The 18570-nt window shown below is 34.8% G+C and overlaps 1 protein-coding gene and 1 pseudogene across 1 annotated transcript; both read left to right on the top strand.

The window, feature by feature from the left end:
• The window catches only part of LOC125677021 (uncharacterized), a 50963-nt pseudogene extending 36810 nt beyond the window's left edge, over window positions 1–14153 (top strand).
• Window positions 10953–13883, top strand: LOC130052855 (uncharacterized). The gene is made up of 6 exons (XM_056158985.1): window positions 10953–11013; window positions 11666–11877; window positions 12301–12444; window positions 12644–12872; window positions 12991–13162; window positions 13309–13883. The coding sequence occupies exons 1-6, from the start codon at window positions 10953–10955 to the stop codon at window positions 13463–13465; spliced, it is 975 nt and encodes a 324-aa protein (XP_056014960.1). The 3' UTR covers window positions 13466–13883.
• Window positions 14154–18570: the final 4417 nt, after the last annotated feature.

Genomic DNA, 18570 nt, shown 5'->3' on the forward strand with positions numbered 1-18570 from the left:
TTTATCGCAGCATTCTATCAGCCCTTCGACTGATCCTGTGAAGTGCAGGTCCTAGGGAGACTCGTGTACCTGAATGGCATCTAACCTGTGCTGCAGACTATCAAGATCCAGTCAAAACGGCCTTTTTCAAGGCCACCAATATTTTAGAAAAGACACCACTATTACAACTTTCAAGAAAGGCGATCAATGTTTTTGCAAAGTTATGATAAATTGAAGTACAAAAGAATTTATATAGTTTTAATATAATTTGAATAACATTAAAGGCATAGGGTCTATCTTTTATCTCAAAAATAAATTATGATGATTTTAAGATACATGCATTTGCATGAAGTATATGAAACGGTGGGCTCTGAGCATGACTTCCCGTTCTCTCTTTCCTTATTCATAAGCTCTTTGGTTTTACAAAATGCCGACCTCCTTCCAATATATTTTCCGTGCTCCGTTCCGTTGTCCGTTTAAATAACACCCCAAATACATAAAATTGTCTCTAGACTTACTGCATATCAATAATAATTTCTAACCGAATTGTAATCATATTGCTGACATTTACATGAAATATTCCTGACATAGTGCAGATTCAAGTTTGTTCAAATGCATGACGTTATGAGATTGATCACTGTTCCTTATCTTTACCTTTTATTATCATTTAGAGCTCTTCGCGTAGCTTGTGCCTTGCTCACTGACCTTGAAAGTGTTCGAATTGTCACCATTTTGGGGTTTTACATTCACGTGATCAAAACAAAATAGATCTCAAAATGGAAAGCATCAAAGTTCAATGAATTTAAGTGTCTCTATTTGCTTGTCTTTTCAATTAAATTTTAATGCAATACTTTTATAACTTTAAACCTTAGTGCATTAATCCTTCAAAATGCAGATTACAAATAATACTACATCAAAAGTTAACGGGCATTAACAATACAGAAAACTTTTGATTGTGATGTCAAAATACAATGGCACATAACATAACGTCAAACATACATAATTTGTAGCGTATTTCATAAACAAAAAAGCACACCAACGTAAACATCAGATAGAATGGGTAATTGCATTACATTGGGGATAAGTATCCTCTCCTTTATTGTTTTTGACCGTTGATGTTGATTTAACAGTCGGAAAATCCGTTTAACCTGGCATTACTTCTTTTACGTGCTCCACTAAAGCGACCGTTGAATCACCGTTAACAGTGGACAATAAGAAATAGCTATTCTCTGAGTGAATGTCAGGACAAAGCTATGCAAACTGCCGGACGGTGGAAAAGTCGTATCGGCCTGATAACAATTCGCCAACATTTCATTTTAAGTTTTACCATTTAACAGGGCCGGATTTGACCCTGCGTGGATCTATCTTTTTAAAATTAAACGCTACATTCCTATCAAAGGAATAAATGTCATCAGCATATGCAATATTTTTCGCCATAACAAAGTTCAGTCTTGTATTCAACCATATTTCAAGTTCAAATCTACATCCTGTATTATCTACAAATGCAAGAAAAGTGAAGACAACGAACAGTGATAACGAACAGTGATCAATCTCATAACTCTTATAAGCAGTACAAAATAGAGAGTTGGGCAAACACGGACCCCTGAACACACAAGAGGTGGGATCAGATGCTTAGCAGGTGTAAGCATCCCTTGTCGACCGGTCACGCCCGTCGCGAGCCCTATTACCTGATAAGGTAAACGGAGTTATCCATAGTCAAAATCAGCGTGCCAAGAACTGCTTAACAATCGGTATGAAACTCGTCAGACAGCATTTGACCTAATGATAGGTAGTATTGAGGAACTAAATTGTTATAACGACCATAGAATTTGCGAACTGCTTACTTCAATCGAGACTGTTAAAATCTTTGAACCATCTACTTGTTTGTAAGTAGCTTTCAAAACTGATCATACCCAGAACATGTGGGTACGTTAAGTCAGGTTATGAAAATCTTTACTGGGATAAAATCCGCTGAAACGTGACGTCATAATTGAAATAAGTATATCAAAAAGTATATATTAAATTCCGATTTTATTTTTTATGTAAGTTTCATTTATGCATAAAATAAACCATGCAGCTACATATGTACTAAGATCCAAAGAAATTTGAAATGCTATACTGCTGTCGTGTAATTTCTGTCTAATCAACATGAAAGTAAACTGATGACGTCATGACTATACATCAAGTGACGTTGACACATGGAAGGAATTTGTTAATGTGTGTCATGCAAAAATATAGACAAAATAGACAAAATATGGAATATTTGAAATATATGACATGGGATATAATGAATATGTATGTGAAACACTGATAATTTTTGATATTATGAAGGTATGTTGAAGTCATTCATTGACACATTTGTTTAACGGGGAAACATTCTATTTAGCATGTGGATCCGGTTTTCCTCTGTCACACACTGAAATAAAACTGCAAAAGTACCACACTACGCTGCATACTTGTAGATACTTTTCATACACCGTGTGAAAGGTTATAAAGAAATGCTATGATAACGAACAGTGGTCAATCTCATAACTCCTATAAGCAATACAAAATAGAGAGTTGGGCAAACACGGGCCCATGCACACACCAGTGGTGAAATCAGGTGCCCAGGAGGAATAAGCATCCCCTGTCGACCGGTCACACCCGCCGTGAGCCCTATATCCGGATCAGGGAAACGGAGTCATCCGTAGTCAAAATCAGTGTGGCAAGAACGGCATAACAATCGATATGTATTGACGAACTAGATCATTATAACGACCATAGAATATAAACTAATGTACACGGCAATTACTGATAGAATCGTCTGTTAAGAAAAGTTTTAAAGAAAACTGCATAGCATCAGTGCAAAATGTATAACATGGGCCCAATGGTTTTGTCTTTAAATGTTTAATAATTATTTCTTATTGAAAGTGGTAGGATTCTATCAGTAATTCTGATATATTATTGGTGTTGTACCGTCATTATCGCCAGTTAGACCAATATTTAAATCCTGAGTTAGTATGCTACTCTCCATTTTCTATTAAGGTACTTCCGTGATCGATTTATAACAGCCATGTAATGACGTCATACGGAAGCACGTGTTTGTCATGTTGTTATAATAGAAAATGTTCTCATGTAAACAACCAAAATAGTTTTTAAGAGTTGGTAGCACCCTGTCTCTGTGTAGGACAACTTTCAAAAATTATGCAGTTTACGTGCATAAATGGAGCATGACCTGCCTTCACATAACCGCGCAAGCTCTTGTGTATCTAATCAAAACACCATATGCAGGTAATAATGGAGTATAGCTACATAAAATATGGAAATTTGACGAAAGAGAAGCTGAAATCATCTCGTTTGTCGTACAGTGAATTCTCAATTTGCCGTTTATGTCTACTTTCTATGAAATATATAAGTATGAAGCAGAAGTGGACAACTCTGTGGTGTCTCTCATTTCAAGCTCACAAGGATATGTTGAATCGGTATATGTATAAAAGTTATTATTGTTAATAGACAAAACGTCGTCGAGATATCTAGATTTCAAATTGAAGGTCAGAGCAAGAGAATTTTTCTTCTCATGTAGAAGTTTTTGAATAAATTATGCTTCATATGAATATAGAAATAGATCAGCTAACAAAGGAATACAATTCGTCCCTATGGGAATTCCAACACTCTGTTGAAAGATCTGATCACCAAAGACCACGAAGATGTTGTCAATGAGGAACTATAGCATATTTTTTTTTAATTTCAAATCCAGAGCATTTGTGTATGGAATCAGAGTAGTGTTTATCAAAGTACGTTTTTGAATGACTGATCACTAGATATGAAAATTTCCGATTTCCGCTTTTGTCTGTGATGTTAAAAATTTTAGTCTTTAATTCATCTTGAGGAATGATCGTGTAAAGTGTTGAAAAGTCATAGGTTTTGATGTTATTGATTTGGGAAAAGTTTCGCGATTTCAAGTCTACTAAAAGATTTTTTAAAAATTTAGCCAATGGGATTGGTGCATATGAGTTACCGTACCTGTAATGGATTCCCAAACTTCAAAAAAACTCTTACAAAGATGATATTTTGGATCCAGTCAATGTTTCACATATATGTTTCCCATATCGCTGCTTCTCAATAAAATATCAACAATGAAATATTAATAGCTGTTAAGAAAAAAACTTCAAACTTAATATGTCACACCATATGACAGAAATGGTATAGATTCTAATCAATTCTAAAGCATGCAACAAATTTACACGGTACCAATTTTGATGCGCCAGATACGCATTTCGACACATAATGTCTCTTCAGTGATGCTCAACCGAAATGTTTGAAATCAGAAATAACAATGAAGTTTTAGAGCTATTATAGGGAAAAACAGTGTGCCAAAAAGTGGAATCAAATTCGTATAACTATAAGAGCTATGCGTGAGGGAGATAATCCATAATTTTGAAATGAATTTCTAAATTTTATAACAGCAATTAAATATACATCCGTATTTTCAAGTTAGTAATGAAGTACTTAGCTACTGGGCTGTAGCATCTAAAGTATAATTGATTTTTTTCTCAAATCAACAACATCAAAACGTATTACTTTTCAACACGACCATCAAAGAAAGTATTCTCTATTGATATCAATTTCTACATTTTGTATATGCAGAGCAGAGGGACCCTAAGTATTTAAAATAAACATCATTACATGACATCTTTTATTTCAATTCAAATGTAGTAATAAAAGTTGAATATAAATATCTGGAAACATATACAGAATACAGTTTGACAGCTTTCATTCGTTTCAATGTACAGAAATATATACATAACAAGAACGCAGTATTTCTAGTTGATTGTTTGCAAAAATATAATTAGGGGTTTCCACCATCCATGCGTTAAGAAGAGTGAAAGAACGCTTTTCTTTTTACAAGATCGTTGTAACAACCAAAGAATCTGCGAAGTGCATTGTACTATAATTTGATTAATTTGAGAGGTATACATGTAAACATCCTGATGCTGGTCAGACATATGGGGAGCTGACGATGAAAAAGCTGAATACCTCACTTTTCTTATAAAGTTGAGTTCCCAGTCTGACGTTATCACCTCAGTTCAATAGCATATAAAAAGCAGTTACATTGTATGAAATACCATGTTTTGCCTTCCGCTTCAGGTTCACATAGATGTATCGAATGAACTGACAACTCAACGTTATAACAAAAGTGAGGTATTTTAGATGCATAAATCAGCATTGTATCATCATGTAAAGCTGAAGACAACGAGCAGTGATAAACATGTCAGGAAAATAATCAGCCTTGGTGGTGCTGTGTACGATGAAGCATTATTAGAAATAAAGAAAAGAACAACCGGAAAAGGTACACCATCTTTAATTTCTTATCATTTACCAGCGTGTCCAGTGTTCATAATTGAACTTGACAATGATTTGAAATAACATTTCACACCATTTGAACATTGCTGATTTTTATGTTATTTACCAAACCGAAGTCAATATCAAAATTAGATTAAAGATATGGTCAAGTCTAAAATATGTGAGTTATGACTAAATATTTGCAGATATTGAAATCAAGGAACGCATTATATCCTGGTTCATAAAATTGGCAACATACATATTAAATGCTGTGACAAAAAATGTTTGCATGGTTGCGTGAACTTTGGAATGATTTAAAACTTTGAAATGATTTAATTTCAGAGGTTTATCGTTAGATGTTGGTAATTTAAAAAAGGATATCTATATTCACACACTCAAAGACGATACATATACATGTAATAGCATGAATATATTTATCAACGGGAAACATTCAATAATCCTATTGGAAATACAGATATATAAATCTTTATCAAGATGTCTGTGCACATCGTAATTGTGTTTTGGTCACTGTCTTTCTTACACCCGCGTGTCTCTGCTAGGGTATGCTCAGGGTATGTATGTTATTTTGATTAATTATATTTTCTGTTTTGCTATGTTGCAAAGAGGAAGGAATACTGGAATCAGTTTTAAGAAATAGATACTTTATTATACGCATTCATTTCTTTGATAATCGGGCAAAGAAGTTTGACAAAATTTTGTTGTAGTGAAAATGGACCTACATGTTGTTATGGTTATGTTGGATATGTTTGGAACGAAACAACTCACAACTGCACAAGTCAGTAATTTTGAAGATATGTAAAGCGAAGAAAGACGCGCGCATTTAAAATCTAAGAAACATAAGTATTTATTATGGTAAATGTATATGTAATGGTGTGTTATCATGGAAATATATGCTGCAATTTGCAGGAAACAGGTATAATCTCACTATGCGCAATGTATAGAAGTATTTTGAATTATGTCCGAATAGTTCTTGCTGATGAAGTACCAATTCTGTTGAATTCCCATAATCTATTTCCACATTTTAAATCAAAATTCAAACATTAATTTTACAATATACATATTTACAATGTACACTCAATTTATCCAATACAGGTTGTATGCCTGGGTTTTATGGAACGCAATGCGCATCCTCTTGTCGTTATCCGTATCAAGCATGTATAGTGACATAAATCTATAGAGATACCTGGCTGATATGTATGTACCGATGTTACACATAAACATATATCATATTTCGATTAAAGAAAAACATTGTCTGTACTTTAAGGACATGATTCCAAATCATACATGAGAATCAATTATCTTAAATGGATATTGAGAATACATATTTTCGTATTTCTACATTGCAAGATAATGATAATACAAAAGGATATTATGGGCAGTTCTGTTTGGTATTAAACTGCAATGTGACTTGACAATTTCAAAATTATATATGTGAAAGAATTATTTATGCATTTGTTTAATTTTAATCACACCGTAATGACAAAATGATTGCATTAGATAAACACACCCTTATGTTTTCCAACAAGATGCATGTAAAACATTTAAATGTAAAACTTATACGGTACCAATTTTGATGCACCAGATGCGCATTTCGACAAATAATGTCTCTTCAGTGATGCTCAATCGAAATGTTTGAAATCCGAAATAACTATGAAGTTTTAGATCTAAATATAGCCAAAAACAGCATGCCAAACAAGTGGAGCCAAATTCGTCCAAGGATAAGAGCTATGTACGAAGGAGATCATGCTTAATTTTGAAATGAATTTCTAAATTTTATAACAGCAATTAAATATACATCCGTATTTTCAAGCTAGTAACGAAGTACTTAGCTAATGGGCTGTAGTTGACTGAAAATCAATATTGATCTACTGACACATTGACACATACCGATTGTTAAGCCGTTCTTGGCACACTGATTTGACTGCAGATAACTCCGTTTACCTGATCAGGATATGGGACTCACGGCGGGTGTGACCGGTCAACAGGGGATGCTTACTCCTCCTAGGCACCTGATCCCACCTCTGGTGTGTCCAGGGGTCCGTGTTTGCCTAACTATATATTTTGTATTGCTCGTAGGAGTTATGAGATTGATCCCTGTTCGTTATTTTCACCTTGCATATACCCAAACAGAAAACATCAATTAAAAATTCAGAATTTAAAAATATAAATGAAATATCTCCTAACATCATTACCATTTCCATAGCTTACTATGTTTTGATTTATAATTAAATGTGCAACATGAAACGTCAGTTATAGATGTAACTGTTTTAATGAAATACTCATAAAAAAGTTGTGTTAATTCTTATACTAATAATTAATAAATAACCAAATAAATGAATTCACATGTTTGGATTGTAAGCATGGAGAAATTCAGAATTTGTGTCATCAATTGCAAAAATGGCATTGGGTATAAATGGGGTATAAATGTTGACAATACGTTACATGACATGAGAACGGAGGTGCAATATTATTGGTACATCCTTCCGCTTCCTAAACATGTCCAAATAATGTGGATTAACAAAAATAAATGCAACTACATGGGGTTAAATATCAAGCAATGTAATATGATATGCCTAATATAACATTGAATTTACTAGAATATGTACCTGCTTGGTTAAATAATCTTACCCTTTGTCATGAAATAATGAGGAATGGTGGATTTCCTCATAATAAAACAGTAGTAAATGAAATAAAATAGGTAATATTCCATAAAATATATGGTACCGTATAAGTTTTACATAATAGGTTTTTTAATTGAATGCATGAGATATGTTGCGATGTTTTTATGATAAGGTTTAACAGTTTTACAAACATATTTTCTACCCTACTATACACTTAATACCAATCTTATTCATTTTCCAACAGATTCGTCATCACCTGTAAGTCCGTTAACGATAACCGACACTTATCCATTGAATAAAGCTGATGAACATTTAAGTAAGCATCATACAAAATTGTCTTGATTCCATATTTTTATTTCTGAAAAACAAGCCCGCAAACATCATGTACCCTTGATTAAGAAATTTTGATTAATGGTGGTATAATTTCCGCTGGGAAGTGAGTATATAAATTCTACTAAATATTATGCGGATTCAAAGGGTGTATGCAATGTTTGTGACTGGGTCCATCATACATATAAATAGTTTCCTCCTTTAGGAATAAACACGGACACGAAAGACAAATGGGTGTCTAAATTGGAAGGGAAACATTCATAAGGAAATTGCGGAAACTGTTTCAATGACATATTCACGATATCTGATGCATTTCTCATAAAATTTGAAAACACAGAAATGATCAAATTGAACGCTACATGGACTTTACACATGCTTTCTAAATGACAAAATTAAAACTATTTTGCATATCAGTATTTATTTGTTACGTTCGCCTATCACTACATAACTAATAGTAAGACACAGTCAGCAATTCAGAAACAAAGTTTGATATTAAACCTAAGTATAAACAACACAATTCTATCAAAATCATCTTAAAAGACAAAGACACCATTCCTAAAGCACTCTCAAGGTTACATATATTTAGATTCAAAGTGTTGTTATGTCGAATCATATTCGGGAAATAGTGTCTTTAGAATGACTCTAAACAAGAACTTTAACATTGAAAATGGAGACATGCGTCCATTGAGTCGAAAAACAGGAAAGCGAAATGGAATTCTTTAAAGGTATGGATTGACGTCATATTCTATACTCAGCTGTTTTGCGGTGTCAAATAACATCACTGGTAAACAATCCTTCAAAATTATTATTTGAGTATGTACATGATGATATTTACATTCCCTAAACCATATAAAGATATGGGTATATCAGTGAAGAAAAAGGTTAACGAGGTTTTGTGTGTGTGTGCTTGAAGCAATAGATGAAATAACAAGATTCATTTCTGTTACGAAATAAATACAGTTATCATATTGATGGTTAATGTTGCGCCTAAGATTCAATGCTCGTAATGCCATACTGTAGACAACACTATTGCTGTTGAAGTTTGACGTCACAGCATTTGTATCAGTTGGATTGAGAGGTGGGTGTATTTTTCCCGTATCTAAAACATTTATGTAACTTCTACTTTTGGGAATGTTATATCCCGTCGTTTTTAACAATCAATAGAGTTGATGTGTATACCATATTATTTCAAAATGTAAACATACTCATAGACTTATATTGTCAATTGCTTAGTATCAATAGCTTTATAAATTTTATTTTGATTTTCTATATCAGAATTCAAAATGTTTATATTTTACTATTTCAACAATATGTAACCTCGACAAAAGTCACATTCCATTGACCAAGGGGGGGGGGGTATTGACGAATAAACTCAAATTCACCGGAAGGGCAAGATTGCCGGGCGTGAACAAAATGTGTCAAAGGGAAAAGAACACAGAGCCACTTCAAAAACTCGATCCGGTAACAAACAGTGAGTCAATCAGCGTATCATAACTAGAGGAAGTTGTCTCATCAGTAGCGGGAAAATGCTACCAGAAAATCAACAAAAGGATAGAGACAATTATTTCTCAAGGCCTTTGATACTTCCTTGCTTAAACGTAGCAAAATATCATATGGTACAGCAAATACACATGTATCAAATTTATCTGATTCAGATCAAATCGTTTATTTTGACAAAATTCCCAATTCATATTCATCATCTCAGAGCATAACCATCGTGCATGATGATCTAGACCGCCGCGGTGGCCGAGCGGTTAGAGTGTTCGCCCCGCATGTGGAAGGCCGATGTTTGAATCCCGACCGCGACAGATCAAAGTCGCCACAACAGGTAGTGGCAGCTCCATCAACAAACGCTCGGCATCAGGTGTGAATGTCACGGGTCCTTGGAGATGACCTTAAAAACGGATGCCCCGTGTCACAGTAGGTGTGGCACGATAAAGAACCCTCGATGTTCAATGACCGTAAGCGCCGAATATAGTCCAAATTTAAAGTCCTTCACCGGTCTTCGTGACCTCTGCATATTTGAACAGCAGGCGACGGAAACATCGAATAAGCAACGCGTAAATATGGTGTTATGTGCGGCCCCAAACTGCAATGTTCAAAACGAACAGGGGTTAGCAATGTTTAATTTCCCTACAGACACAAAGAATTTTGAAGTTTGGGTAAGAACATTAAGAACAGTGGATTATTGGCCGTTGAAACACTCCAAGCTGTGCGAACGTCATTTTACAGAGGATTGTTTCGTAATTGAGCCGTTTAAGGCACGGTCTTTGGGCTACTCAGGACTGCAACTAAAGAAAGAGGCAATTCCAACTGTATTTAATTACACGCCGTTACATGTACCTTAAGACCAAAAAACGGAAAACGGATTCAGACCCTCCCCTTCCAAAACAAAAAAAGCAGAACCTCCAGAGCTGTGGAGAAAAGAGCAACCACGAACGTATGTTTCAATATAGATCATATTAAACATATTGGCTATTTTATTGACATTAATCCAGTAAGAACTCGGTTCATTGTATTTGTTCTTTACACACAACCTTACTACCACGGAATTCTTTTAAAAGGACTACAGTTTACTTTTATTACCCCCCCCCCCCCCCTCCTTGCCAGTCACACGAGTCGTTCTTCACCGAAACTTACTTTTATTGATGTGTTTGTAGGAGTAAGAGATTGATGAGAATGTACAAGTCATTCTTCCTCCACCTCCCCAATTCCAAGATAACCAAGACTGCATCTACTGGTGAGTCTACCATTGACGATGACATTGGGACAGACACATATGAAATGGCTACACAAACCACATATGGATCGATTGTAAGATTTGTTGAGCTATATATGCCATGAATTATAATATTTTATTTGTTTTAAACAGATTATATGTAATTTGGTGTAAATTGAAATGGATACCTTGATTGTAACATAAAAACACATATCCATAAATGCTAAAATATATATATATACATGTGCCATATGTATATTAGAAATTGATTTGATACAGTTGTAAATAGTTTATCAAAATCAGAATGACATTCTTTAAAAGGCAATCGTTTACTGCTAGTGCATATATCACATTATACGGATGTATATTTAATTGCTGTTATAAAATTTAGAAATTCATTTCAAAATTAAGGATTATCTCCCTCATGCATAACTTTTAACCTTGGACGAATTTGGCTCCACTTTTTTGGCACGCTGTTTTTGGCTATATTTAGCTCTAAAACTTCATAGTTATTTCGGATTTCAAACATTTCGGTTGAACATCACTGAAGAGACATTTATTGTCGAAATGCGCATTTGTTGCATCAAAATTGGTACCGTATAAGTTTTACATTATCAGTTATTTAAAACTTAGAAAATATGTATGGTTTATTTTGTGTTCTTTTTTTATTCAGAAACGCAGCATGTCTCACTACAGACAGATATAAGAGTCGCTGTAACATCTACGGGTACTCAAACAGAATCTGAGGCAGACTCTTTACCTGTCAATCTGAATGAAAGCATGGACTCAATTTCTAGCCTCAAGTCAACAGAGTCGGAGTGGATCCCAGAAGAGGAGATGGACATAACAGAAAATGATGAAAACAATAATCCCCATCATATAACCGTACTACCACAAAATCACCAAAGCAGAATATTTGTTGTTTTTGAAGAGTGCCTTGATCAGCTTTTGAACCAATGTGTTGCATGTGGACAGAAATGTGTGACTAACAAGACTGTTGTTCGGAGTATGCTGTTTGTGTCAACAATATGTGCTTGTGGTGAAAGTTTTACGTGGGAATCTCAACCTCTCATTGGATCAATACCTGTCGGAAAACGTGTCCAGTTGGCTTCAATTCTGATAAGTGGGAACTGTATAGTTCAAAGCTTGATGATGTTTAATCATGCGAACATAGCGTGCTTTTCAGAAAGGAAATTTCATAATTTCAACAACGTTACTTGGTGCCAGACTTGGAGCATGTATGGAACGCTCATTATTTATCATTTTTTAATGTAAAAAAATCAATACATACGAATGTTTTTAATACAGAGTAATGAAGTAAAAAGTTTCTACTGCATGGAATTGGAGGGCCTAAAGAAATGTTTTAACACAGTGGAGGATGATGTCATTACAGACTTAATTACTGACAGACATTCATATGCCAAGGCTTTCATGAAGAAAGAGAGAAGTGATGTAAACCACTGGTTTGATGTGTGGCATGTAGCCAAATATATCTACATATATATACATAAACATGTAATTATGGTTAAAAGATGTAAAGCATGGGAAATAATATGTATACAATTTCTTAAAAATATGAAGTAAACAATATTAACAAGGCTAGAAATATGTATCATTAGTACATGTATTTTAATAATATTTATTTATTTAAAGAGTATTCAAGAAATTAGAGGCCAGTGGCAAGAAATGCAAGAAAGTGGCTTACTGGGCTCGATCAGTTTCCAATCACCTATACTGGTGTGCTGCTAGTAGCAATGAAAATGGGGAGTTGGTCTTGGAGAAATGGTTTTCTGTACTGAACCATGTTGCCAACATTTATGAGGGTCATGGAAAGCCGTTTCTTTCCTGTTTACTTGAGGACAGAGACTGGATTAAGCAAGGTTAATTATCTTAATTTAATGGTTTTATTACTTTATCAGCTGTCTTGTAAACAGTAAAAAATAAAAATGAACCTTGAAGAAAAAAGCTTATCATTTTCAAATGAAAAGTATTTAAAAGGTAGTTTGGCTTTCATCGAAATGGATAAAGTTGTCAAAGGCAGACCTTTGGTGAAGGATATTAAGCAGATATCTCCAGCTGAACAAATTTCAGCACTTGAGGCCTACCAAAAGATAGTGTGTCACTTTGCATCCAAGTCCCTCCACTTCTTTTATGCACCAATGAAGGCCAGGTATGTATTATGTTGGTTAGGGATGTATTGTAATATTGCGTTTTGTAATTCACATTAGTAGAACTAATACATGTATACAGTCAAATATGCATGTAGATACTTATTGAAAGAAAGGGACCCAGATTTAGTAGATATATATTTCCTAGGTTGTACATAGCAGCTTTGCACTTCAATGAGAACTCTTGTCGTGATCAGGCCAAAACCAGAAATGGAGAACCCGTATTTTCTGTGTCCTACCCAGAAGGAAGACATGGAAGTGGTCTTCCTAAGGAAGTGAAAGTGAAACAATCGTATAGGGAGTAAACATGTGACTGGATTATTTATAATACTAGTAAATGACATGCACATGTATTGAATTGTTGTACATGTGATTGGATTATTTATAATACTAGTAAATGACATGTACATGTATTGAATTGTTGTACATGTGACTGGATTATTTATAATACTAGTAACTGACATGTACATGTATTGAATTGTTGTTCATGTGACTGGATTATTTATAATCCTAGTAAATGACTTGTACATGTATTGAATTGTTGTACATGTGTCTGAATTATTTATAATACTAGTATATGACATGCACATGTATTGAATTGTTGTACATGTGATTGGATTATTTATAATACTAGTAAATGACATGCACATGTATTGAATTGTTGTGATTTGTTATTATTTTGAATTATCAAATGCATATATGATTGCGTATTTCAGATTATGCCGTTGAATTGATGCAGGAAGCGATCAATGTGAAACTAGAATTTGGTTCCCACATAAACTCCAGGAAGTTTATAGTGGATATGATTGGTAATTATCCAGCTCCGCTTGCGAACTCTTATAAACATGTGTCAAAGTCTGATCTCCTTACCAGCCAGGTCAGCCGGTTCAATAATAACTGATGTTTTAGTGTTTTTGAAATACAGTGTACATGCATGTCCATACACAGTCTATTTTTGATGTCCAAGTATTTTTTTTAATATACATGTTTGTAACTTTTAATTTTGTTGTCACTAGCCACTCAAGTGACCTATTGCATTTGGTCTGTGTTTGTCGTTGTTCATAAACAATTATACATTTTTCACTTTCCTTGATAACTATCTTTCCAATACTTTTCAAATTCTGTATGAAACATATTTTGAATGTGTGGGACACGACAAAAACTGCCAAAAATTTACTAATTATAAAAATTGCTGTTCCCTACAACCTCACAAGTGTAACATGTAAGGTGAAGATAACGAACAGTGATCAATCTCATAACACCTACAAGCAATACAAAATAGATAGTTGGGCAAACACGGACCCCTGGACACACCAGAGGTGGGATCAGGTCCCTAGGAGGAGTAAGCATCCCCTGTTGACCGGTCACACCCGCCGTGAACCCTATATCCTGATCAGGTAAACGGAGTTATCCGCAGTCAAAATCAGTGTGCCAAGAACGGCTTAACAATCGGTATGAAACACATCAGACAGCATTTGACCCAATGCGAGGTTGTATTGACGAACTAGATCGTTATAACGACCATAGAATTTGCAAAATGCTGACTTCAATCGAGACTGTTGAAATCCCTGTACCATCAACTTGTTTGTCAGTAGCTTACCTCCATTTGAACACTGACTATATCCAGAACAAGCTCTTGCATACTGAATCAGTTGAGATATATAAACACCATATGCAGGTGATAATGGAATATTGCTACACAAATATGGGAAGTTGACGATGGAGAAGCTGAAATCATCCCGTTTGTCATACAGTTGAGTTGTTAGTTTGCCGTTAATGTCTACTTTCAATAAAATATCTAAGTATGAAGCAGAAGTGGACGACTCTGTGGTGTCCTTTATTTCAAGCTCACAGGGTATATCAAATCGACATATGAATGAAAGCTATCATTGTTAATAGACAAAACGTCATCGATATATCTAAAAGTCGAATTGAAGGTCACAGCGAGATATTTTTTTCTTCTCACGTATAAGTTTTTGAATAAATTCTGCTTCATATGAATATAAAAACAGGTCAGCTAACAAAGGGGTGCAATTCGTGTCCATGGGAATTTCAACAGACTGTTGGAAGACCTGATCACCAAACACCACGAAGATATTGTCAATGAGGAACTCTAACATATTTTTTGTGTAAGAATAACTGGAGGGATAGCAGAAAAACCTCTACCAAAATTTTAAATTTCATTATCCCTGATTAGGTAGATATGAAAATTAGAAAAAAAACTATATATTTCAAAGCTCTTGGGGCTAGTAATACTTTTAATTTAAACGCAGGTGACTGTGGGCCCTTTGTGTTTAACCCAAATTAAATTAATGATGATTTATATACATATATTCAAAATATAAAAACTGAACATCAAACCATGGTGTTGATATGTATTTCTATCAATTATGAAACATGTATCAAACATTTATGACATATATAAATCAAGAAGGGTATTTAAATCCACAGAACTGTTGTGATCGAAAACAATTTCTAATCTTAGTCACAACACAGGATGTAATAACTGTCCGGTTGTTTTGCCAAGCCGTTGTCAGATCCAACGAACGAATTTCTTGTATGCTAGATGTCTGTAAATTCTGCTTTAAAAATAACAAAAATTCATTTTTTTTAAATATAAAGGACTTAGTGTGTTTGGGGTCAAAATTTGACCCGTGTTCAAATTAAAAGATATCCCCCATATTTCTTTAATAAGGTATATGTTTTTATAAAATGATTATCATATGTCCGTAAGAAGCTTTATTTTCATATAATACATACATGCAAAGTGAAGATAACGAACAGTGATCAATCTCATAACTCCTAAAAGCAATACAAAATAGATAGTTGGGCAAACATGGACCCCTGGACACACCAGAGGTGGGATCAGGTCCCTAGGAGGAGTAAGCATCCCCTTTTGACCGGTCACACTCGCTGTGAGCCCCATATCCTGATCAGGTAAATGAAGTTATCCGCAGTCAAAATCAGTGTGCCAAGAACGGCTTAACAATCGGTATGAAACACGTCAGACAGCATTTGACCCAATGCGAGGTTGTATTGACGAACTAGATCGTTATAACGACCATAGAATTTGCAAAATGCTGACTTCAATCGAGACTGTTGAAATCCCTGTACCATCAACTTGTTTGTCAGTAGCTTACCTCCATTCGAAAACAGACTATACCCAGAACGAGCTCTTTCATATCGAATCAGTTGAGATATATAAACACCACATGCAGGTGATAATGGAATATTGCTACACAAATATGGGAAGTTGACGATGGAGAAGCTGAAATAATCCCGTTTGTCATACAGTTGAGTTGTTAGTTTGCCGTTAATGTCTACTTTCAATAAGATATCTAAGTATGAAGCAGAAGTGGACGACTCTGTGGTGTCATTTATTTCGAGCTCACAGGGATATATCAAATCGACATATGAATGAAAGCTATCATTGTTAATAGACAAAACGTCATCGATATATCTAAAAGTCGAATTGAAGGTCACAGAGAGAGATTTTTTCTTCTCACGTATAAGTTTTTGAATAAATTATGCTTCATATGAATATTAAAACAGGTCAGCTAACAAAGGAGCACAATTCGTGGCCATGGGAATTTCAACAGACTGTTGGAAGACCTGATCACCAAAGACCACGAAGATATTGTCAATGGGGAACTCTAGCTTATTTTGATTTCAACTTTAGAGTACTTGTGCGTGGAATCAGAGTGGTGTTTAACAAAGTAAGTTTTTGAATGACTGATCACTAGATATGAATATTTCCGTTCTCCGTTTTTTTTAAGAAGCAACTGTCTATGATGTCAAAAAGTCTAGTCTTTAATTTATCGAAAGGAATGGTCGTGTATAGTGTTGAAAAGTCATAGGTTTTAATACTATTGATTTGGGAAAAATTCTGTGATTTCAAGTTTACTAAAAGTTCTTTAGACATTTTTAGAATCCACATTTGATTAACACCACTTATGGCATATGTAGTCGCACAGTAAGTTTGAAGTTTCTCCTTCACAGCTGTTAACATTTTCGTGAGGAGGAAAGATGGGGGCTTGGTAGAGCACTTACTGGATCCAGCAATGTATATTTATTTGTAAGGGTTTTATGTGGTTTAGGAATCCAGTATAGGTACGGCAACTCATATTCATTCGACCCATTGACTGGAATATTAAATGTGTCTAAAACTGAAGCATGGTTTTGAAGAATATCGTCTTTTGAAAGGGCAGTTGGAGTATAAGTATGATTACCAAAAGTGGAATTAATGCCAAGTTCGTTTAAAATACAGTTGTAATAATGAGCCTGACAAACAAAGACAATGTTGTTACTAGCTTTGTCAGCTGGAACCAAAACATATTCCTCATGTAACCTATTTAATTCTTTTATCACTTCTGGTTTACTAAACACAGAAGGATAGATGGTACGTACTTTTGTTTTCATGTGTCTAGTAAATACAGTGTAGTTTACGATAACTTTGTGCCATTTTACGTTACTTTATGCGACGTCATGAAGAAGAAGGCTGTGTCTTATTATTATTATTTTTTGGCAAAAATAAAAGTGCACTGATACTGCACAGTATATAATAACGAGAGGGTACGTTACATACAGTGGCAGAAATGGCGAAGGTATCCACAGTGTAACGATAATTTTTGGTGGATAGCGTCGTCATTCGCGCAACGCTTTGCAACCGCGTGCGGGAACTGCACATTTTTAGGCTGATTCCGGGACCGTTTCGTTGTTACATAGCGTGCCGTATCAGTGTACTGTGATTATTATTTGAAAAGTTTAATTGACTCACTCCGATTGATTGATCGAATATTGTTTAACGTCCCTCTAGAGAATAGTTCACTCATATGGAGACGTCACCACTGCCGGTGAAGGGTTGTAAAATTTAGGCCTATGCTCGGCGCTTATGGCCATTGAGCAGGGATGGATCTTGATCGGGCCATACCTGCTGTGGCACGGGACCTCAGTTTTTGCGGTCTCATCTGAAGGACCGTCTCATTTAGTCGCCTCTTACGACAAACAAGGGATACTGAGGACCTATTATTCTAACCCGCATCCCCACGGGATGACTCACTCCGAAAGTTTTCATGAATTCATGATTTGTAAATGATTCAAATGTGGCGTATGCTACGGTTTGAATGACGAATTTGTGTTTAGTAATTGTATAGTAACCCATATTCAATTTTTTTTTTTTCATTCAGCACATGTTTGTATCTTTACATATGGATTAAATTTCATTGTTTAAATATGAAATAAATGAATATCAATTGTATACATGGTGAGTGGGCACATGAAACTATACTTATGTGTATATATAGACCATGTTCAAATTCCTCTCAAGAACACTAAAGGTGTATTCAGCGAGGACACTAAACAATGCAACATTGGATATAGTGAAAATAACATGAAATTCATTCAAAGTAAT

This window comes from Ostrea edulis, chromosome 3 (genome assembly GCF_947568905.1).
Source record: "Ostrea edulis chromosome 3, xbOstEdul1.1, whole genome shotgun sequence".
NCBI lineage: Eukaryota > Metazoa > Mollusca > Bivalvia > Ostreida > Ostreidae > Ostrea > Ostrea edulis.

What these genes read in the sequence shown, in the direction of transcription:
- LOC130052855 (XM_056158985.1), top strand. Translation starts at nt 10,953, where the DNA reads ATGTACAAGTCATTCTTCCTCCACCTCCCCAATTCCAAGATAACCAAG. An exon ending in ATAATCCCCATCATATAACC is followed by an intron (nt 11,878 to 12,300) that starts GTACTACCACAA and finishes TTTTTAATACAG; the next exon opens with AGTAATGAAGTAAAAAGTTT. An exon ending in CAGAGACTGGATTAAGCAAG is followed by an intron (nt 12,873 to 12,990) that starts GTTAATTATCTT and finishes AGTATTTAAAAG; the next exon opens with GTAGTTTGGCTTTCATCGAA.